A 24,361-nucleotide genomic window follows, 5' to 3' on the forward strand; every position below is an offset into this window, starting at 1 on the left:
ATTGTTTGAGTTAGAAGTCCGGATTGATCAGAATAATGATTGGTCTTTGTTTACAGTGGTGTTAGGAAACTAATGGCAGCTTATGAGAGCCTTAGCATGGACATCGACACCCTGGATCGATCGACCATTCGAAGGGTTAGTGTCCCCAAACAAGAAGATAGTTACAGCTGTGGGTGGAGGGTTGCACTTAATGCATTGTTGCTGCTATTACGGAGCATTTTTCAGCTCCCATACACATGCGTACTCTTGTTTATCTTCTTGTATATTGTCATGTTGATCTTATTTATGCCTTGATGAATGGTGATGGGAGTTTCCATCAATGTCTCGCTACGTGGACCTAGACGTCCAAACGTTTAGGAAGGAAACGACTGCGAAATTGATCGAGGTCGCTGAAGTTATGCCTCCAGACGGCCCAATGGACTTCATCCCGCCCAATCCACGAGGGGGGATAGGCCCCCCTGAGCCTCTTACATGGGCTTCGTACTTGGGAGAAGAGCCATGGCTCCATCCTGAAGCCGATACCTATGGATTCCAGTAATAAATAGTTTTTTCCTTCTTCCAACAAATGTACGTTTATAAATATACAGCTACACATGTACATTTATATTTTTTGCACATATTTGGTGTTATTGAAGAGAGAACATGAATTGTAAATGCACTTTTAATTTGAAAATCAGAGGATCAAATTTGCTACTGTATTCCTTCACACTGCTTGTTTTCTTACTTTAAGCCTTTTTTGTATACATAAAAATTCAATTGAGGGATTGTTGCCTTCATTACATTGTTTTAAACAATAAAGCATTACAAAAGTAATGTTCTGAATAGATAAGTTTATTGCATATGAAAAATACATTGTCATCGTATACATGGTCACATCATATATCTTCTAGTGCCTCCAATTCATGTGGGGCTGCAACATCTTTACAAATGATCTGATGCTCTCTTCTTTTACTTAGCTTCCGACCATCGAGCTTGAAGCAAAATTGATCTGGAGGATTCTGAATAGCTACTTCTAATTCCTTCCTAACATATTCGAGAGTCCAATTCTCTTCCACTTCCAATGTCAATGATGGATGACCATGTCGAGTCATAACTATATCTATCAAGCAAGAGTGGCTGCCATCTCTTGTATCTTGGTCCATGCTTTCCCAGTTGTTGTTGATCCATCGCCACCTTCTATAAGTAAATGAAATGCACAGATGTTGCCTGGCAATATAGTATCTGATTCCAAAATATCATTAAGATAATTTTTCGAGTATAATCAAATAAGCGTTGTAAACTGTTTCACAAAAATACATTTGAATGTTATAACACTCATCGAAATGCAATGTCGGAGGTGTTCAATCGACATTCGATCAAATCATCTCCCTTTGATGATTTCACTCTCTAACCTTTGTCAAACAAATGCTCAAGCCAGGCTTCATCTATATCTTTGCACACAAAAGTTGTTCTAATTTTTCTCAATTGTTTACAATCAAAAAATAAATCAACAAAGCATGCAATTGGAACAAACAAACTTAAGTAGACATTTCTTGCACCAATGCTAGGCTTCATAGCACATTTAATATCATTGAACATTTTGGTCCTATATGACTCTATCACTTCTGTATCAAGCAATGGCCACTCAAGACTATCAAGTGCGGACAACGGAATACGTTCCAACTTTCTATGTCGACTCGATTGAGTGGGCAAGGTATAAAATGAGTCATAGAAATATGTTCTACTTCTTGCGAGATCACTTGGTGCACGACCTTCATATTGAAGTTCCCCCACCTCACCATGTACGACATTCAAGAATCCCGTCAAGCATTGGACAAGCTCCCACTCCTGAAGATTGGATGGGTACAAATCTGTGCAAGGTAAAAAAAATGTATATCAATCACCTTATTTGCAACATTGAAATACAAAACACAAGCACTTACAATGTGGTCTGTGTCTTGAAAGTCCTTCCAATGGTCCCACGTTGATCTCTTTTTGCATGAATAAATGCTGGATCAACACTTCTTTGACAGTTTTCCCTCCTAGTGCCATCTTAAAGTCAAGGATCCTTCCTTTCCAATGTTTGGCCAAGTCTTCAGATGCCTTTCCCTTCACTCGGTGGTGGCCACGTTTTCCTGGCTGCATAGTGACCCAAGAGTACTTCCTGTATACTTGGGGAATCCATTCTTCGTTCTCGTCTTTTATGTGATACAACACAACAGATAAGATACTGCTCCTTGCTCGTTTCAATCCACTTTCGGATGCCATGAGAGATTACCAGACGTATGAGAAAGAAGAAGTAGCAAAAAGTGGATGACTGAGCTTACCACTTTTGTGGATCAAGGAGGAAAGAAGAAATGAGGGACGGTGTGTTTTTTTGGGCGCCAAAGATGTTTCGAGATTCAAAAGTGAAACCAAGTTGAGAGAATAACCAAGAGAATGTGTATCTATCTATTCCGAGCATTCAAGCTTCATTAGTTCTAGGGGTGGTGGAAAGAATTTTTTAGTGCTCCACGTCTAACACAAGAATGTGAAAAACATTCTTTTATTGTGATAGGCTGACAAAAAAACGATTTTAAATATTTTAAGACAAGGTGATGGTTTTTTTTAATATTTCATGAAGTAACAGTTTCTCCACGTTTTAGGTAGGTTTGTACAGAGGTCCCACTACCGGTGAATATCGTTCGTAGATTTCATGTCACTCAATCTATGTGTCTATTATTATATTATTATTGAAACAGCCCTCTTTTGAGTCCAGAATTTTCCTAATGTGATCATTTGACATTCATCTTTCTTGGAGCTTCATGCTTCTAGCTATGGTGGTACTCCCTTGAGTGCATGTGGTACTCCATTATGAGTGCAATCTTCTCTCTTTCTTTTCCCCATCATTACAACAACAACGTTGTTTTGAGAAGGCTATAACTGAACCTCATGGATGTCCCTATGTAGGACCTAAGCTGATGTTGGGAAGGTTCACAGTTGGTACATTGTGAATAAAAAGGATGCCTTAAGTTTCTAGGTTGTGCAGCTCATGACAGCATTGAATCGCAAACACCGACATGGCCTTCAAGAAGAAGGGATGTGTTGTGTAGGTTTGCCTTGATGGATGTATGCCCTGGATTTCGGGTCATGAGGGAGTACAAGTGCGCTAGTAGAACAATGAGACTGGTTTTGATGTATCCGCTTCAACCCACCTCTCATGTGTTTGCAATCAACACGGAGTGCATGTGGTAGAGCTGACTCAAGCCCATTCCTCCGGAGTCCTTGGCGTTTGGAGTCAATCACTCAGTACATATGGTGGAGATTAATAAAGAACAATCGTGTCCTTACTGAGTGGCTTGGATAACAGAGTCTTCCCTTGCCTAGTGGCTTGGGGAGTGGTTGCGAGACCGGCCTTGGACTGAGATCCACGATCATACACTATTCTCCTTGCTGTGTGGCTTGGGTGAAATAGTTCTCTCCTATTGAGTAGGCTTGGATGATGGTATTTGACTGGACTTAGCTAGTGAGAGAGTTAGCTGCCTAGTATGACTAGGACAGACTAGTTTGACAATAGTGCTTTGGGCCACGTTACATGGGCTCGTACTCAAGAATACGTGTCCAGGTTCAAGTACCATTTCCTGTATTGTTGTGCCATCACATGGATCATGTGGTTCAATGGCTTGGTTTTGACATTAAAATGCATCACATCACCAACCAGTTAGTTGGTGCATGCAGCTGCTAGCATTGAAATGTCAGTCCTCCGTTGTAAAAAGCCCCAAAAACTATATCAACCCCTTATCTTGTTGAGGTTGAACACTTCATCCCGCGAGCACAACCAGACAAATAGTCAAGGTATGTGTGTCCATTCGTAACTAGGAAAGACCCCTACAATCCCAATAACAAAGTTGACTATGCAAACCTTCGATGATATCAAGCAGCGTAAGCATGATGCATGCTGAGGCCTCGAAGGTAACAAAGCTTGCAACAGAAGCATGCTGCCTTTACCATAGGTTCAGAATACTCGTCTTGCCCTACAAATACACAGAAAATCGTAAGCTCCAGTAATTATAGAGTAAATAAAATCTTTGTCACTTGCAGAGGGCAGTCAACTAACATGATAATTATGGCCATTCAATAATGATAACACCATCTGATTTTTAAAATGTTCTGAGAATACAATGTCCACCAGGCGACCTAGGCCAGCCTACATGGCAAAAAACCATTTTCACATGGACCAGTGCCTAGCCCCATTGAGGGCCTGCCAGTTCTGTCATGTCATAGACTGGTTTCTGCAAAACCCGTCTGGTATGAACACCACGGACCGGCAGCAGATAGGGAATCCAAATGGACCCAGAGGTAATTGAGCCCAGGACCTGGTCAGATCATCGCAGCACACTTAACCACCAGGGCCACCACCACATGATCTTAAATGCGCATTACCTTCATAAACTAGTCCATCCAATCCACCACCACATGTTGATCTTAAGTGCGCATTATCTTCATACACTAGTACATCCAGTCCTTGTGAAGAGACTGGCAACACAGATGGAAGGTCTAGCAGACTTGCATCATTTCTCCTCAACGAGTCCATGGAAAATTCAGAAACTGCCCCTAATATCCTTTATCCTTCCATGGCCATGTTTTGAAAGCAAAAATGAGATGGAAAGACAATTTCAGCTACCTAAAGCACAAAATAGAACTGTCCAGTGCTACAAATATACAAAGAAAAGAGTCAATCATGCGATCTTAAGTGATTAAAACAAAAGATAACCAGACCTGTTCAGAACCACCATGCTTGTGCCATTGCTTGTCTAGACTGAGTTGAAATGCCAAACCCAACGAACAGGCACCATGAAAAGCACACATAATTCTTGGAACTGCTTTTCCCCAGATTTAGCTCCAAAACATGAAGCTCTATATGGGATATTGGGGCTTGTCAGCACTATCACAATATCTTGGGAAACTCCCTACCAAACAACAGGGCAAAGAGTGGGCATTCCTTTGATGCTAATCAGTATACCCTTGCAAAGGGTGGGCAACTACTACTTTTGCACCAATCCTAACTCAACACCAGTGGGGAAAGTGAGTGTACAGTCAAGGAATCCATATCCAAGATCGCAAGAGAATGACAAGTCAGCACAAAATAATAAGACCTGAAGTGATGGTGCACTGCAACTAGACTTGGATCTGCAAGGTGCAAAAGGCACATCAAGTTGTGATCACCATGCCTTGCATGCAGGAATCCACCATGATATCCAGTAGTCCATCTTTTAAACTGCCTAAACTGCAGCATTGCCGGCGGGGGACCTGCAGCATTGGCCATGTTTAGCCTCTAATGTCAAGTGAACTCCACTCTAGAGCTAAGAACCACATACTTAAAAAACTCAAGGAAATTCTTACCAGATACCAATGCCAATCCAATGGTTTGTTTACCACACGAATTTGCTGCACCTTTTCAGGAGAAAACATTCGAGACCAGCAAAACTCTCTCTTCTTCATATCATCGATAGCACTATGCCGCCTATACGTGCTCACAACTGAGCCTGTTCTCTCTTCCAGGTGGATCTCTTCCAAGTAGAAGACAAAGGCCTGGTCACAGATGGATGGTGAGGGCCTTGTGTTGATGTCGAATTCTGCTTCGAAATCTAAGCCATTCCAGGCCCGGAAAGTCCTTTCTGCTTTTTGGAGTTCCCGAGGCGAGACAATCCTGGGGTACACTTGCACGGCATACCCCAAGGAAATGGAGAATGATAACTTATGCTTGGGTTGGTAGCAAATTGATTGCTGCAAAAAGCTGCTGGGTTCTGTTTGCATTGCCTTGACCAGAAGCCTCAAACTGTCAAGACTACCGAGATCAGGAAATATGGGGTCCACTACTCCCACGTGATGCAAAGAGACAAAGGGTGCAACGGGATGGGCAGCCAACAGCCCCAATGCACTTCCACGGATATCAAACTGCACACACGGGGCAGCAGCGTCTTCAAAGATTGCCCTCACTTGTAAGAAAATCAATGACAAGAAAAAAGGTAGTGTACCTGATGGAATCCTGGTTCCTTGGTGATGGGGATGCCAAGCTCGGTGATGCAAGCATGGAGACGGTCATCGCTGCCAAAGAGATGGGGGTACCTCTGTATGCAATCATCAAACATTCCCACAAGTGCCTCAGCTAAAGGGTAGCTTATGGCAACTCCACCTCCCCCATATGCCATACTATAGCTGAAAATGAAATTCTCCAAGTGACTCTCAGAGTACCCACCAATATAGTACATCTCATTGGGATCATACTTGCTGAGGACCCTAAGAAGGTTGTCCGTAGAGAAAACCGTGTCATCATCAGCCACGACAAACCAGTGCACATCAGGCAGGCCAAGTCTGAACATCTCCACGAGTATGCGGGCAATACGGATCCCTGAGGGGCTGCCCACAGGGTGGGTGTACCTGAAGGTGGATGTGTCTTCCGAGACCATGAGGATGGGGAGCTGATCTGGAGGATCTGTGGCAATGACAGGTTCATCGAGCCACACAAAGCCACGCATGCGGCGGGGTTTCCACCAGAGCTTGATGAATTCTTTTCGCTGTGGCCATAGCTGCACAGATCCGGCAATGCCAAAGACAATGTTGCGCATGGTGAGATCAGAATCGTTGAGGGGTTTTCGTGAGCGGAGGAGGGAGGAGGGGAAGGTGGGGAAGGGATCGGACTCTTCTGAGAAGTCAGGGGGTTGCCATGGGAACGGGGAAGGGAAGGCGTCCATGGTGGCTCGGTTGTTGCTACTGCTGCTGTGGGAACAGGCATGGTGGGAGGAAAGGATGAGATGAAACCATGCGAAGACAGAGGTGAGCAGCAGAGCTGCAAGAAGCAGGGATGTTGCAAGTGAAGACCGAGGGTGCGGTGTAGGAGGGGGGGTTCCTACCCCCTTCATCATCGCTTCTGTAGAGAGAGAGAGAGAGAGAGAGAGAGCTCTGGCTTTGGCGAAAACGATCCACAAAACGAACCTGGAAATGAGCCTCTGAGACTGTTGCGGAAACCCCACACGCGAACCTTTCTGGCCAGAAACGACCGACAAACTGAGCTCTCTGGTTATGGCGGCGGACGGACCCACTCAAGCTGTCTAGCTGAGGCGTAATCAACCAACAAACGGAGCTGGCTATGGCGAAATCAACACACAAACGAAGATCTCTGGCTATCGACCCACAAACGAAGCTCTCTGACTATTGCAGAAGGGACCCACAAGCGAAGCTCTCTCGCTACGGCGGAGTGGACCGGCAAACGAAGGTCTCTGAATAGGGCTGATCGACCCGCGGGTAGAGCGGAAAAAAGCCGCAGACGAAGCAATCTGGCTATGGCGGAAACCACCCCCAAACGAAGGTCTCTGGCTATGGTGGAAACGACCCAAATACGAAACTCTAAGCCGGAGCTCACCTTTTCTGGCTATGGCGGAAGGACCCAGGGATGATGGACGGCAAGGAAAGGCCTTCCAAAGAGAAGACACCCGTGACCCGACCGACCCAATTCAATTTGACCAAGTGAATTTTGAACCTCTCGAACTTTCTCGCCTGTCTATTTCGGAAGGACTCAAATCGAAGATTAGTGCGAGCTCTGGTTATGGTGGAAAACAGAAGGAAAGAGGCACGAAAGGCCGTATTCAGCAGCAGCAGGAGAAGACTCGATTTGAGTTGAAAAAATGCCGGACACGATAATGAATTTTGAGACTTTCTGAAATTCCTAATTGAGATTGTATGTGTGCAAAAATTGAAACGGTGAGAATGATGTGGTGAAAGAGGAGGGTGTGGTAAAAACAAAACTCTGCTGATTCCTGAAGGGCTTTCTAAATATAAAAATGGCGGATGGCCTTCCGACTCTGCGTTCTGCAAACAGAAGATAACCAAAAAGTTCGATAAAAAGCGTCCAAGTTGAACCAGCTTACAAGCCACCGGCTTGACGGGTCGCCCCGGTGAACAAATCTATCGCTTTAACTTTTACCCTTTTTTTTCCCAAACACGTCAGTGTTCTCTAAAATCCACGTCGGTATCCCCCAGGCCTTTTCACACGAACAGCTCTGCGAGTAAGAGTAAAAGTTTTTAGCATTAACGAAGCTTTGAAGAAAATCAATGAAAATGTAACGTTTTTAGACATAAAATCGACCAATCAGAGGATTTTGACTAAGTAAAACCACTCATAATCCAGCCTTTTCCTTTTTCTCTCTGGATAGAAAAAAATTTCGTGAATTTCACGTGATTTTCACACAATACGTGAGATATACTTAGGCCCAGTACACGATGGTACTCGCAAATTGGTTGGTGAGGAAACTTTCACTGCCAAATTCTCCCTCTTTCTCTCGCTCCTTTTCATTTTCCCTAATTAAAACAAAACAAAAAAACATTTCTTTTTAAACTAATTCTACTCTTTCTCTTTCTCTTCCCTCTTCCTTCTCTTCTCATTTTTGGCTCATTTTTTTATTTAAAACAAAACAAAATACCTTTAAACAAATTCTCTCTCTCTCTCTCTAACTTCCTAAAGTTTCTCTCTCCCTCTACTCTCTTTCTCTCTCTAAATCTAACTCTCTCCTCTTATAACATCTCTCTCTCTCTCTTAACTTTCTCTCTCTTTTTCTCTCTCTAACTCTGCCTCTCTACCTTCTAACTCTATCTCTATACATTTCTCTCTAACTCTTTGTAACTCTTTCTCTCTCTAACACTCTCTGTCTTTCTCTAACACACTAACTCTCTCTCTCTCTCTCTCTCTCTCTCTCTCTCTCTCTCTCTCTCTAGCATTCACACTCTCTCCCACTCACTCTCTCTCTCTCTCTCTCTCTCTCTCTCTCTCTCTCTCTAACTCTCTCTTTCTCTCTCCACCTTTCTTTAACTCACTCTCTCTCTAGCTTCTCTCTCTCTCTCTCTCTCTCTCTCTCTCTAACCCTCTCACTCTCTAACCTCCTGAAGTAACCCTCTAACTCCCAAATAAGATACACACGCGCGCGCGCACACACACACACACACACACATAAATATATAGTAGTAAAGTAAAAAAGTATAGAAGAGTAATATAACTCTCTCACTCTCACTCTCACTCCCTCTCTAACTCTCTAAACCTCGTACTCCCAATATATATATATATATATATATATAGTAGACACTCACTCTCTCTCTAACTCTAACTCGCTCTAACTCTCTCTCTAACTCATTCACTTTACCTTGCTCTGACTCTCTCTCTCTCTCTCTCTCTCTCTCTTCAACTCTCTTACTCTCTCTTCTAACTCTCTCTTCTAACTCTCTCTCTCTCTCTCTCTCTCTTTAATTATGTCTCTGAGTCTATCACTCTCTTCAACCATCTCTCTCTCTCTCTCTCTCTCAAACACTCCCTCTCACTGTCTCTCTCTTACTCTCTTTGACTCTCTCTAGTTTTCTCAAACTAGCCAATTGTCTTTCTCTCTCTAACTCTCTTTCTCTCTTTTTGACTCTCTCTGTCTCTTCACTTCTCTCTTTCTCTCTTTTTGACTCTCTACTTCTGTCTAACTCGCTCTCTCTCTCTAACTTTGTAACTCTCACCCTCACTCTCACTCACTCTCCCTCTACATCACTCACTCGTTCTCTCTAACTCTCTCTTTCTAAGTCACTCACTCTCTCTCTCTCTCTAACACTCTCTAACTCTCTTTCTCTCAAACTGGCAATCTCTCTCTAACACTCTCTTTCTCTCTCTCTCTAACCTCTAGCACTCACGCTCTCTCTCTCTATAAGTCTCTCTTTCTCTTTCTAACCCTCGCTCTCTCTAACTCTCTCTCTTTATGTCTCTACCTCTCTAAACCTCTAATCTAACCCTCTATAGAAGAAGAGAAGAAAGGGGGAGCTCCACATGGTGCAACTGGGAGCCACCATGTGGCAATTCCTAAAGAAGGTATTATAGAAGTGGTTGTTGGTGGCGCTGGTTGCTAGCTCAATAGATTAGGAGCTGAGCTACTCAACTCACAACCAATTAAAACTTTAGAATTTTTGCTTTAAACAAGCTATAACCCAAGCCCTATTTCCACACATAGAAAACCTCACAACCGGCTATGAAAAGGGTTACCAGACTGGTCGTTGATAAGGAAAATCCAAACTATTTACTCCGATTTACAACCTACATTAAATGCTTTTGAACCCACATTGCAATTTCCTATGCCATCAAAAAGTATATGTTCTCTCGTGCTCAAGTTAATGAGGTTGTTGACACATATGGCCAACTTTTGAGAGCTTCATGGATTTTGGTAGCGTTATATTTTTGTGCCTAGGTTTCCACAAAAATAAATGCCCCTTTATTCTTGTTAAACTAGGTCATGGGAAAGGTAGGTAAATTGGTTTTTGAAATTGATTTCATTGACTTAACCTGGTGTTTGTTGAGTTGTTCCAACTTTGCACTCGCTGACTCAACATTTGTAATTCAAAGGCTAAGACTATATTCTTGTATTGAACTTCACACGACGAAACACACTAAGGGTATCCAAATTTATGCGACACCATTCATATATGAACAATTTATGGAACCCAAAAACAATTTTCCATATGTTCTGATCTAAGCACACAATGGGACTGTGCTTTATGAAATGTGGCTAAGCATGTGGATGCATAGTTACTACCATTGGTCATAAAAAATGTGCAAATGATATATGATGAAAGTGAAAAGTTGTTGTGCTACCTATACCCAATATCAATGTATTATACTTTTTCATAAAAATGTTTCTAACTAAATACTTGTTCGTTTTAAAAGGAGCTAGTTTTTCAATCATTCAAAGCACTCATACACAAGTTTTCTTAATAAAAGCTTACAAGTGCCAAGGAGCACGAATCAGTTATGAGTGTCATGTTTTCATGATTTTCTCAAATGTGAGCACAAATGTGGGTATATAACAATCATAACAACTTTGTAACCAGTTGGGCTCATTAGAAGTTGTTTTTCCATCCAACCAAAACCCAATTTACTATAAGGCATAAACAACAGTATATATGTATAGTAAAAAAGAAATCGTTCGCATGGAGATTTGAGTTTTGGACATTAATAAAATGGTGCCTTGGCTAGTTTTCTATCAAGCAAAGCAACAAAACTTGCTTGTTTTACAAGTAAACTCACAAAAATATAATCTTTTTCTCAATTCTAATCAAGAAAACACGGACTAAATTTCTACTTTTAAGCATTAAAGTAGCCTATTGGAGAGTTCTCATGTGACATTTTTTCTCCTTACAACACTATCAATGGGTAATTGCAAATGTATTTCTCAAAGTTCCCTCTAAACAAATTTTGTTTGCATAAAATAACAAAAAATGCGCTTTGTTAGAATTTAAAGTATGCTCATGTTTCAAGGATTTTAAGGTATTCTGGAGTAAAGTACTTCAAAACTCGAGCATAAAAAGAGCCCAAAAACAAAATTCATTTCTATATTATGTGTAATGACTAGCTATAAACTTTTAATAACTATGTTTGAAGTAGAAGCCTCTTCCGCTAAAAGCGACATTGTTCATTCCCTACCAACCCTCGGCGCTACCCACTCTATAGCCATGTTTCTTTAGTAGCTTCCACAACATTGCGCTTTGTCCAAGAAGTGCCAAAGTTGTTGCCTAAAGCCACATACAAGGTGTTTAGCAACATGCAATGCTACAAAGTCATAACCTTTTGCCCTTTTTTGTGTTTTCTAACAATATTTTTTTAATTCATGCTTTTAGGGCTTAGGGGAAAGCATGGCAACAAGACCAGAAGGGGCAATATTATTGAAAATATTACTGAATTGTGGCATTGTTATGCAATGCTATTTGGAGCAGCTTCAAGCAACAAAGGCATTGGTATTAAAGCGCAAGCCAAGGTTGAGGTGGCACTGCTAGGTGAGAAGGATAGCTAGAAAACCTGATGGTTGTGGAGGTATTTGTGGCATCTAGGCTAGGCACAAGGGTACTAGTAAGTGGCACAAGAAAGCAACTGAGTCTATTTCCCATGATGTGTGTAGCATAGGCAACTATTATGCATAGGCAAAATGTGATGGTAACGAGATGCAGCAGCCAAGTGGTAGAGGAGTAAAGCCACACTGCAGGCACATAGACTAATAAAGTTGACCTTAATTGGACTATGGAAAATATCAGATAAGTGCAGATAGTCTACTGCAAAGAAAATCTTGGCAAAAGAGGGCAATCACAATAAGTAGAGCTTCCACAAACTATTTCTTGTACCTAGAATGTTCTGCACTTTCTAAGTTCCTCTTTCTCAATGTCTCCCCCAGTTCCATCACTTCCTACAAGAAGAGAGGAAGAGATTTCATGAAATAAAGACAAGATAAAACCAGAAAATAAGGTCCCTGCACAAACCAAACTCAAACAAATAAAGGTCAATAATTTCTTTGTGTGAGTGTGATATTTAAAAGCCATGCTAAAACTTTGGAAGACATGAACTGCTGAAAAAAGCACAATAGAGAAGACAAAAAACAAAATAAAAACACGTTATCAACTAAACCTCAGTTTCTAGCAGGACGTCCAAAAACATCATTCAGTGATCATGCACTGGCAATCGATTGCTTGCAATGAATCATGCCTGTGTGCAGAAGATATTTTTATATTGGGCTTTGATGATGATGATTCAATTTTTTATTGCGTGCTTCAAGCCTTGTATGACCGTATCATGCAAGCTCACCAGGAAGGAAGATGCTTCTATGTTATCATAGTCATACCTCTTTTGCCAGCTCTCCCTCTCTCTCTCTCTTCGTAATATGGTGTTAACTATATGAACAGTGTGTGCTAATGTAAGATAGCCAACTGGCTGACATGAGAGTCCATGAAGAGGACCTTGAGTCCTCTTAACCAGCTAGGGGAGCATATATAGTGCCTATTGGATTGCCTCATGAAGCACGTGAAAAGGATGTTGTGCGGATAACCTAAAACCAAGGAAGGACTTTGCCCCTAGTTATAACCTGAGCCGAAATCATTGAAGACACCTTGCATAACAGAATCCCCTGCACACGTTGAATGTGGCCGTGGATACCTTTTTTTCCATAAAAAATAAACACATTACGTGTGTAGCCAGTGACAATCTATGATCCAACCATATCTACAGGATGGAGATAGTGAGCCTGCACCTTCTCATGTTTGTACACTCTATAGCATGCTAGTCCTAGATTTTGCATTGAGCCTAGATTAGCTTCCCCCTCCACCCCCAGCAGTACTTCCAGTCTAGATACGCTTTTGATACGTAACTGTTGTTTTTATTTTATTTTCCATGATGCTCAGTGGACATGAACACATATTGTACGTACAGATTCTGTCTCGTAGGCCAATTTGGCCTTTTAAAGACGTTAATATGATCTCTCTCTCATGATGCTCAGTGGACATGGACACACATTGTACATACAGAGTTTGTCTCATAGGCCAATTTTGTTAGCAGTCGGATCTTGCGTCTGAGATCTTGTATATGTGTCATGCAGGACCCCATTTTGAATGTCCGTGCCTTGCTTTTAGTGTCCAGTGTTAGTTATGTTTTGTCCAACCTATTGGTAATTTTGGCAGCCCATTTTTGGCTCTTTTAGGCCATTTTACCACATTTTGACATTTTCCCTTATTCATTCAAAGTCATGAGGTCGTGTAAGTGCCCTACTCATACCCTGTGTGTCAGAGTGTGCAGTAGAAAATGATCAAGAGCATGGGTGCGAGGGTGAGAGAGAGAGAGAAAGAGAGAGAGAGACGACCAAAATGCCAATCTCTATGTCAAGAAAGGATGCATACAAGAGAACACTCGCGTGGGTACAAGAGTACCTGTGAGTGAGGGCTCAAGGGATCTGAACTGAACTGAGGAAGAGGGTGGGCAAAGTGACCTATTGACAGAGGTTGGTCAACCACACCTCTAGAAAAAGACCCACGACCTACAAAATAATAATGACCAGAGAAAATGCGAAACATGCTCAAAAATGGGGCAGATGGGCATTGGGTGGCCAACCCACAACCAAGGGCCAGGCTGACATAAACAAGCATCTGAACAAGACCAAAAAGTCGCCATGCAAGGTGCCAATATACTGACACAAAAATGACCCACTAACTCCCCCTCTCAGATCCGGGATGTGGAAGTAATCCAAGGGACCTGGAGTGTGCCTTCACCAAAGTCTGTTGAAGAGCCTTTGTGAAGAGGTCCGCCAAGTTATCCTCCATCTTGCAGTAGATCAATGTTATGGTACCGTCCAAGAGCTTCTCCCGCACAAAGTGGTGTTGGATCTCAATATGCTTGGTCCGTACATGAAATACCGGGTTCCGAGCAATCGCCAGACCGGGTTCCGAGCAATCGCCAGACAGCTCTGGTTATCACATAAGATGGTAGAACTCTTCCCTTGCGGAAAGCCAAGTTCTCCCAACAGCCAATGAAGCCAAACTACCTCGCATGTACCTGTACATGCCGCTCTATACTCAGCTTCTGTGGAAGACAATGCAACTGTAGGTACTTCTTGCTACTCCATGAGATAGCACCTGAGCCTAGGGTGAAACAATGGCTTGTCGTAGACCTACAGGAATCAATGTCTCCTGCCCAATCAGGATCTATCCATCCTCGCAAAACAAGGTCATCTTCTCCCTCCTTCCTGACAGCATACAATATGCCGCAATCCAGGGTTTCCCGCAGATACCGCAATCCTACCTGCCAATGAGTTTTCCAGGGCTGACTCATAAACCCTGCCAAGAGCCAACCGGAAAGCAAATATCCAACTTGGTGTTGAGCAACCAGATCAAGGATCCAACAAGCTTCCAGTACTTAGAAGCATCCACCAACTCAGAATCATCATGAGCTGAAAGCTTCACATTAGGGTCCATCGGAGTAGATATGCCATATGGGCTTACACTCCTTCATGTCAAAGGCCTCAAGAAGCTCCTGTACATACTGCTTTTGGGATATGAATATCCCCCTCTGGTCCTGCCAAATTTCTAAACCAAGAAAAAAATGAAGGAGGCCCATGTCCGTCATCTCAAACTCCGCCTCATTTGGTACATCCTGTCCATGCACCACATCATCCGCAGCATCCTTAAAGATCTCAACTGGCTCCTCTGGCTCCTCCAGCTCCTCCAAGGCAGGAATCTCCTCCACCTGAACCTGCTGCATAGCACACGTCAGTGCTGGAAGCCAACTGTCGCTAAGATCTTCGAGTAGTGGAGGATCCTCAACCCGATAAGGCTGAGTAGGAATCCCCTCTGGAACACTAGTCTGATCAAAGACCACATCTCTACTGAGCACAACATCATTCGCCTCAGGGTCATAAAACCAGTATCCGGTCGAAACGGAGTTGTACTTCTTGGACTTGGAGTCCAATTTCCCCCTATGAACCTTAGGTACATGTGCATAGGTATCACATCCGAAAACATGGAAATAAGAGACATCTGGTTTCTTACCAAAGTAGGCCTCATATGGAATCTTTCCTGGAACTACTGCTGTAGGAGATCGATTAAGGATATATACTGCAATAGCAACCGCCTCAGCCCAAAGCTTCTGCAGAAGACTCCTCTGCCCCAACATAGTTCTTGCCATGTCCACCATAGTCTTGTTCTTTAGCTCCACAACATTCTCAGATGGTGTGCCGGTGTTTGCAAACTCCCTCTTAATGCCCTGCTTAGCACACAACTGTCTGTGCCATCTCTCCAGAAGTGAACTCCCCTCCTTTGTTAGCTCTGACTATCTTGACTATGTGTCAAGACTACTCCTGTGCCAAGGTCAACCAATCCTTGAAGCTAAGAAAAGCTTAACTCTTACGCTGGAGGAAGAAAACCCAAGTCAACCTGCTGAAGTCATCAACAATGAGCATGAAATACTCACTACCACCAAGTGAACCCTTCTGCATAGGCCCACATAAATCCATGTGCACCAGCCCTAGTGGCTGGGTGGCTCTCCTCGATGCCTTTTTCGGAAAAGGCTTCATGTGCTACTTTTCCTTGATACAAGAGCTACATGGGCTCTTGCTCACCCCAACATCTGGCAGGCTTGTCACCATCTGGTCCTTGAATGCCTGGCGCGCAGATACTCATAGTTAAGGTGCCCGAAGCAGGCATGCCATAATCGCCGATGGAAGAAGAATGAAGATAAACAAAAAGAGCCTTGGGATCCTGCAACTTGTAACCCCATGCTCCTCATCCCCTTCACACACCAATTTCTTTGTCTTCTTGTCCTGAACCCAGAAATGATCCTCATCACCACTAGAAGGCCAAGCTTGTGAAGCTCCTTCACAGAAAGCAAGTGGAAACCAAGATCTGGAACATACAAATCTGAGATGTAAAAGTACATCCTTTACCATTAGACTGAGGTCACCAATGCCGCAAATCGGAACAGAAGATTTGTCGCTGATGACGATCTTCCCCTTCATAGTCCGAAGATTCCGAAGACCTTCCTTTGATGGAGACATGTGCTTGGAAGCGCCGCTGTCCACTATCAACTCCTGCGCTATAGAAACTATGAGAACCGCCTCGTCGAAAGAGGACTCCTCACTCTCAACTAGGTCGAGATTGCACAAAAGCACCAGGACAAGCAATAGCACCAGTTTCGGAGGACTCCTTGTCCTTGCCAGCAGTAGATTTGTTCGGGCAATCCCTCCTAAAATGTCATGTCTTGCGGCAAGTCTTCTCCTTCTTGGAAGCCTCCTGCTTCCCACCATCATCAGACTTATGAGAAGGCTTGTCCTTTTGAAGAGCCTTCCCCTTACCCTTCTGCTTTTGCTTCTGGTTTCTGGACGTCTGTCCAGTAAAGGCTTTCGAGTACCCCCAGGATGAGGTGCTCCGGAATCTCTCCTCTTGATCTAACACCATTGGGACTAGCTCCTCCCAAGTTAAATCAGTAACCCGACCCGAGGTTATCAATGAAGAATAAAATGCTGCATACCTGGGTGGAAGATGGAACAAAAACGTTATGGCCATAACCTCAGATGAAATGACCTTCCTTGCCTGAAGGACCTCCTACTACATAGACCGAAGCTTGTTGATGTGGTCCTTCATAGATGTTGATTTCCTTGGATCAAGGGTCCTTATCTGCACCTCAATGGAAGCCCTCTTCATGGGCGTCATCAAATTATACATATGGTCCAAGTGGATTCTCAGGACTAAGTGTCACGGGATCTTAAAGACTCTTGTCAGGTGACATCAATGGAAGACATTGATCAAAAATCGCGACACCTTTTTTGGGCCGTCGCGGATAAAGTAAACTAGGTCGAGTAAACTAGGTTACTAAGCAATCATAGTTTACTAAACGGGCATAGTTTACTAAACAATCATAGTTTACTTCCTAGTTTACTAAGCGGGCATAGTTTACTTCCTAGTTTACTCAGCAAATCATAGTTTACTTTCTAGTTTACATTATGGAATGAGGGTGAATTTGGGTTTGGGACTTAGAAAATTTTGGAGCAAGATGTCATGTGCAAAAGAGGATTTGAGGGTCACCATTGGAAACATTTTACCACTACACTAAAACTTCAAGCAACAAAACCATGTGGTTTCAAACTATTATATTCTATGTTTTTCACCCCTAGTTTACTCGGACTAGTTTACTTTATCCGATGGTCGAAAAAAGGTGTCACGATTTTGATCAATGTCATCCATTGATGTTACCTGACAAGGGTCTTTATGGCCCCGTGGCACTTAGTCCTGAGGCAGGTGGTGGAGTGGGCCAATATCATATGCTTGATGTGCCCAATCACTTGTGGAGTACAGTTCAAGAAGAGGAAAATCGCCTCCTCCTGCAGGTGTCAAAACGAAGCCACCACCCTTCTCCTCCGAGGCTGAAAAAAACACACGTGTCAAGGAGCCTCCAAGGCTGAAAACGCAGCACAAATCGCCTCCTGCAGCAGCGGGCTGCAAACGCAACCAATCAGCCTGACCAAATCCACCGAGTGCGGGCAACCTTCGTGCTCTGATACCATGTCAGAGTGTGCAACTGGAAAAGATGTATTGCAACAACCTCCTTATAGTAGCATACAGTTGGCATAAAACCCAGTGTTTCATGAGAGAGGGTCTTGGCTAATGATATTGATCTCGTGTATGTGAGCATGGAGGAGCAGGTTGCAAACATTTTCACCAAGACCCTAGGAGCATAGAAGCTACACAGATTTTGAACGATGCATGGAGTTCAAGAGTTGGCATTGAGCTTAAGGGAGAGTGTTGAGATGTCAAGCTCAACATGAGCTAACATTCATTGTATGCCTAAACAACCGTTCACTCTTCATTCATATCATTGGTATGTGGTAGCATGTTTGATAGCTGGACTTCATCGACCTACCAAGAGATGGCGTACTTATCTTATCAGCTCACTCAATTCACGATTTCACACTATGATCATAGTATTCTAGTACGTATGTTGTTGTATTTTTCCACTTATCTTTTGTAGACCTTTCATATCTTGTTAATCATCTTTGTGTGTTATCTTGTCTAAGTGTGTGTGCTTTGCAAGAGCTCTAGCTCTCTTCTCTCCCCTTTCTTTTCATCACATCTACTTCCACTTATTTAAGTTCTATTTGTATGCATCAATATGATTGTCAAGACATTTTACACATGGTCATTACACTAAAAAATCTTTAGATACCTACATAACACCATTTCCATCCGCAGTTATATAAGTGTTAGGTTGAGGAGTTCCAACGAACCAAAACAATTAGATAATCTTCAATTTCTCCACCCAACAAATGTTCTTCAAGTCAACTGAGAGATTGCCAATCTAGTTGGCAAAGAAGAAGAAAAAGTAAGAGAATCCTCGATTCCATGGTAAACTTCTGCCCATCCTCGTTGGATATACGAGTGGAATGGGGAGGCGATAACTTCTCCAAAATGCACTTCATGGCATCACACAAGTCAAAGTTTGAGGTTTCACAGACAGTCTCGAACATATACCTAAACACTAAGAATCAAAAATAAGGATCCAAACCCTCCTACATTTATCCATAAGAAAGTCACCCCAAGTGAACAAAGTCAAGAAACCTCAATAAATAATAATAATAACAATCCATTTTTTGAAAACCTACTCTGAAACCAAATGTAACATTCCTCCCCCCTAGAACTAGGAAGGCCATTTTCTATAGTCCACTAGACCCTAGAACTCCCACTTGATAACACCTTGACCTTATGAAGATTTAATTGGGAATGGCCTACCTTATAGGGGAAGATCATCTCCGAGAGAGATTTTTTACTCCACATCCCTCTTTGGGTTATCAAGGTCCAATGCCTTTTTTCCCCATAGTGTGAAGCACAGCCCCTGGTCCAATTTTCCTTGGATGGAAACCGGTTAGACAATTCTTTGCTCTTGTGTTGAGGGATTCAACACATTTTTTCCCTTCCAAGAAGGCACAACCGTTAAACAATTTTCCTTTCAATAAGCAGAATTCTATCGAGATCCTACTTGAACTAATGAATGTAACCCCTAATCTATTGGAAAGCTACTCGACCAATTGAGTCCACCTTAGTCATAGAAAGATCCTGTTAGGGAAAACAACCACCTACTTTCCTTAATAAAATCGATCCTTTGTCTTCTAATTAGTCCTACCACATTGTGAAACATATAAAGACAAGTCTCCTTAAATTAAAGAACTTATCACTATGTTTGTTCAAATAGTCCCTTATGACATAACCAACAATATATAAATAAATATCACTATGCTCATCTAAAAAACGAAGTGATACAAATAAATATCCTTAAGACCCAACAACTAGGTCATAGCCAGATCGAGGCTTAATATTTATTGATGATCTAGAATTTGATCTTCTAGCCTCTACTAGTTGGGCAAAACCCTACAAGCTCATCAAAGGCGGCCAAGCTAGCATGGACTCAAGTCAGGCCTGTTGTCCTCCCAAGCATATCACTTGATCCTCTCACTCCTTGAAAGGGGATTTCAATGCACTAGGGTGGGTTAATTTACCACACTATCCTGGACCCGTAGAAGAAGGTCATTTTAATTGCATGGCTCCAACAATCTTATGAAGCTCTTTTTTTCCCAACGGTACGAGGGGATACCTTGCATCATATCCAAGCCTGCTAATACCTTCGCGTGACTACACATGCATAGAATGAGTCAATTAACTAGTGAGGAGAGGAAATACCTGTGATGAATCTTTAAAACATAGTTTCAATACATTCTTTTCATCTTAACCTTGTGGCAATTCAATGAATAGAACAAAAAAAAACGCATACAAAAAGCAATGCTCTTGCTTTCAAATCAAGCTTAAACACTTATTTTCTAATAACTAACATGCAACCAAACTTGGTTAGCATTGGCATTCACAATGGCGGAGAGCACAACAACAAGGTTGTTTCCACCTTGCAAACCCATGCCTCTTTGTGCGGCTCCTCCACCTTGCATTGCACCACGCTTCCTCCACCTCCTCCATGTGCCTCCTCCATGTGCACGCTTCCTCCACCTCCTCCATGTGCCTCCTCCATGTGCACGCTTCCTCCTCCTCCTCCATGTGCACTCTTGTTTGTATGCACAATTCTCGAGGAATCACCTCTTTCTCTTTTGGGTGTGCCATAACAACTGCTAGAGTCCCTCCTCTTGAGTAGAGTTCCAAAATAAACGGCATCTGATTTGGAGACCGTTTGCCCTCTCTTGAGTTTTGAGAGGCTTCTTGCTTCTTCCGTGTAAGAATAGGCTCTTAAGGAAAGCTTTTAAGTCTGTTTATATGGGGGGGAAGGTGTCCTTAACCACAAAAAAGAGGGGAGGCTTGTTAGAGTGCGCTCAACACTATCTCCTACGGGATAGTTAAGAGGGGGGGTAAAATATAAAATCGCGCACGTAAGGCATGACGTGGATGGAGGATGACATGGCAGCGCGGCCAATTGGGATCCACGTGTCCATGGCACCATTAAAAACGGATAGTACTGACGCCACACGTGTGAAGCATGGGGGATTGCGTGCTCTTGGGCCCTTTCTTTCTATGTCCAAAACAACTGAGGCTTTTGGGCCCTTGCTTTTCTCTGTGCCAATTTTGTGAAGGTGCTCTTTCTTTTCTCTGTGCCTTTTATGCATGCCGTGTGCATTCTTGCATGTGCCAACCAGAGGCTGCCCTACTTTTGTTTGAAGCCCATGAGTTTTGCATGCTAGGTATGAGTTGTGAAAGCTATTTATTGTTCTTGTGATAGCCTCTTTGGTACACCGCTACACACAATAGTTCAACAAAGCAAAGAATTAAGGGGAAAAGACATTCTCTCTAGTCTCAAAATGCCATGGCTCTAAGGATGCGACAGCAAAACACTAGCAACTAGATTGCAGATAATTTGAGTCCCTCTTTTAGATTAAGAACACGTAAGGGATGGCTTGACACAAGGGGCACAACATGTAGAGCTGTACGTGACAATAACAAGAAAGCGGATGTTTTGCCTTATGTGAAGGTGTACTTGCCAGATGGAAGGCTTGTACGCCAATGTCGGGCAACCTTGACATGTCCAAAGAGGTTTACTTTTGAGCACAAAAGGACTCGTATGATGGACCACCTTAAAGAGCATGGATTGGACATGTATATCCCTATACAGAAAGGTCGGCATCCTAAGAGCAAGGATCAAGTAGGTGGGAGGATGCTCCCAAATCCTGAGAAGGAGGCTTGGCATAAGCAAGGCATGTAGCAATTTGGAGATAAAGAAAGCAAATTTGAGGCATATCAAACACGGCAATAAGCTCGTGGAGAACTCCTTTGGCAAGATTATGGTCATAAAGCTGGAGATTTGACAAAAGAAGAATTTGTTGCCAACTACATGAAGACAATGATGGCTAAGTATATGTCTAAGAAGGCGCGACGTATGAGCTCTTGTGAAGCGCATGTATACACTAATGTAGGTGCATTAAGCACAAATGTGTGCATATGCGCTCACATTGGCGCATACATGCACTCATGAGAGCACATATGCATGCATGTGAGGCACATATGTGCTCACATGCTTACATACGCGCTCTCATAAGTGCATATGTGTGCTTATGTGAGAGCATGCGCGCTCCCATGAGTGCACATGAGCACATATGCGGTCACATGGATGCATGTCTGTGCCTATGTGAGCGCACATAGCGCTCACATGCATTGGTGCTCACATGTGTGCATCGGTGCTCACATATGTGTGCATATGCACTCATATGGATGCATATATGCACCTATGTAAGCGCACATAGCGCTCACATGCATTAGCGCTCACATATGTGTGCATATGCACTCACATTGGCATATACATGCGCTTATGAGAGCGCATATGCATGCATGTGAGCGCACATATGTGCTCATATGCTTGCATACGTGCTCTCATGAGCACATATGTGAGTGCATGTGCACTCCAATGAGTGCATATGCACATATATGCACTCACATGGACGCATATATGTGCTTATGTGAGTGCATGTGAGCACTACCTTTGAGCACTGCACTCTTCACATTGTTGAACAAACTCCTTTGCATCATTGAAGAGCATCGGCCACCGAAGTCCAGACCATAAAAACTTTGTAAGGGGGTCTATGGCAATGGGTTAGACTCCTATACAAAGTTTCATGGGGCATCAAACATTGAACGTGTATGGCAGTGCATCAAAACAACCCTTTTTCACCATGCCCACATGTGGGAAAGTTGGAAGCATATGTACACTCCCGACTTGCCCACGTGTGAGTTGGAAGCATATTTACGTTTCCAACTCACAAGTAGGAAGGTTGGAAGTTATATATATATATATATAAGTGCATTCAAGGCCTACTTTAAAAACCCCCCTTCCCTCTAATAAGAGAAGGGAGGACTGCATACCAACACTACCCATGGTGGGGTGTATTGTGCTTTAACTTGCGGTGCTCACTTGGGGGCCTAAACGATCCTAAATCGTAAATCTGGCCTAGTTACATGTAGGTGGTCAATTGGTTGCAGTTTGAATACGTGGGCAGTGTGCTGAGTCAATGCAGCAGCATAGCCGCCCGTGCATGTATCTTCTCATACCATGCACGTGGCACCTGTTTTAAACTATGCTAAGCGTCAACTACAAGACCGAGATAAGAGACTATGAGATGCGGATGCCCAAGATGATCGTATTGCCAAAATTCTATGAGCTGCTTTTAATGCTCAACAAACTCACAAAGAACAAAAGATATGTCGTCGCTCTTTCACTTTTTCTCGTTTTTATGGTCGTTAACGATGGCAAAATTTTTCTATCTTGGTTGAGTCAGTTCGATGATTATTTTTTGGAAGAATCTTTTTCTGAACGTGAAAAAATCAAGTGTGCCACTAACCATATGAATGACAAAGTTGCCTTATGGTGCAACGTGCTCCGCAATAGCACCAACGCCCAACCACTTGGGCCTCGTTTCAAGAGAAAGTCAAGGAGTCATTTTTACCCTCTCAATTTCATCTTCACCTGTGCCACGCCTAGTCAAATTTCTCGTGGATTGAAGGTGAAATTGTGGCTCAATATACATAGTGTTTTTTGCAACGTCTCTGCTTCTTTGCATGCTCAAACAAGTGCCTAAAGATTCACTTTAACGTAAATACGAAGACGATCTTCAGCATGGTATACAAGCTTAAATCAACACTTTGAAGCCATCTTCACTTTATGAAGCAATTTTTTTCACTCACTACGCGGAAAAATAGTTTCAATCTATTATACAAATGGTTTGTTCTTCTCAAATAGCTTTTCAATCTCGACAACCACAAGCAGCAAGTCAACCCACTTTTCTCAAAAAAAAAGTATCTAATGCGGCTAATTTCAAGCCAAATGATGTAAATTCTAAGCCTCCCCCTAATCACAATAGTGCGCACAATGCTAATCAAAATATGCACTACAAGTCTCGTATTGTTTTCACAGTTGCCATAAGATGGGCCATGTGCAAGCTAACTGCACTTTTAAGCATCCACCAAACAAGCCTTCCACGGCACAAGTTCATTACATTGAAGAGGATTCCACTCAAAATGCTTCAGATTTTGCTTCTGATTGGACCGAGGATACTCTACAAGCTGAGGTGAACAACCAGGAATATGAGGATGCAGGTATGCCTAACTCAATTCATGCTTTATTACATATGAAGGTAGCTCTCATGATTTTATTTCTGAAAAGCTTGTTAAAAAGTTACAGCTTCAAACTTCTCCATCATCTTATAAAGTTAAATCTGCTTTTCAAGGAACTAGATATAGTGGGACACGTGAAATTAAAGCACTTGCCTCTTTTTATTACTACAAAAGGTGATCTTTGACTTGTTTCTAACCAATTACAATAAGGACATTGCTAAAATTCCATCCTTTCTTTTATATACAATTTTAAATTGATTCCTTGAATCTAAGTGCAAGATAAAAATTAAGCTATCTTTTTGAAATTGTAGATTGCATGTAAATGTCGTTTTGTACAGCGTACGTGCGCACACACACACACACACTCTCTCCTCTTGCATCTTTGCAAAATCTAATGGTGACCAAGTACTGTGCAATCCTTTCATGC

At 42.7% G+C, this 24,361-nt stretch overlaps 2 protein-coding genes across 4 annotated transcripts; both read right to left on the reverse strand.

Annotated features, from left to right (window-relative positions):
- Positions 1-2,725: 2,725 nt before the first annotated feature.
- On the reverse strand, positions 2,726-7,846 carry LOC147632206 (uncharacterized). Of its 3 annotated transcripts, none has more exons than XR_015267430.1 (4): positions 5,997-7,846; positions 5,362-5,916; positions 4,738-5,268; positions 2,726-3,992 (listed from the first exon to the last, which is right to left on the reverse strand). XR_015267430.1 is itself a non-coding variant. In XM_086808850.1 (3 exons), exons 1-3 carry the CDS (start codon positions 6,882-6,884, stop codon positions 5,170-5,172), a joined length of 1,542 nt encoding a protein of 513 aa, XP_086664976.1. In that variant the 5' UTR covers positions 6,885-7,846; the 3' UTR covers positions 4,097-5,169. The 3 variants fall into 3 exon arrangements, 1 of the variants encoding a protein (XP_086664976.1); XR_015267431.1 differs by lacking the exon at positions 2,726-3,992 and adding an exon at positions 4,072-4,587; XM_086808850.1 differs by lacking the exon at positions 2,726-3,992 and having other exon boundaries at positions 4,097-5,268.
- Positions 7,847-13,657: 5,811 nt separating this feature from the next.
- Positions 13,658-16,977, reverse strand: LOC147632207 (uncharacterized). The gene is made up of 2 exons (XM_086808852.1): positions 16,230-16,977; positions 13,658-16,106 (listed from the first exon to the last, which is right to left on the reverse strand). The coding sequence occupies exon 2, from the start codon at positions 15,479-15,481 to the stop codon at positions 14,753-14,755; it is 729 nt and encodes a 242-aa protein (XP_086664978.1). The 5' UTR covers positions 15,482-16,106; positions 16,230-16,977; the 3' UTR covers positions 13,658-14,752.
- Positions 16,978-24,361: the final 7,384 nt, after the last annotated feature.

Source organism: Cibotium barometz, chromosome 14 (assembly GCF_041138505.1).
Source record: "Cibotium barometz isolate CiBa-2024 chromosome 14, ASM4113850v1, whole genome shotgun sequence".
In the NCBI taxonomy this organism is placed as follows: domain Eukaryota; kingdom Viridiplantae; phylum Streptophyta; class Polypodiopsida; order Cyatheales; family Cibotiaceae; genus Cibotium; species Cibotium barometz.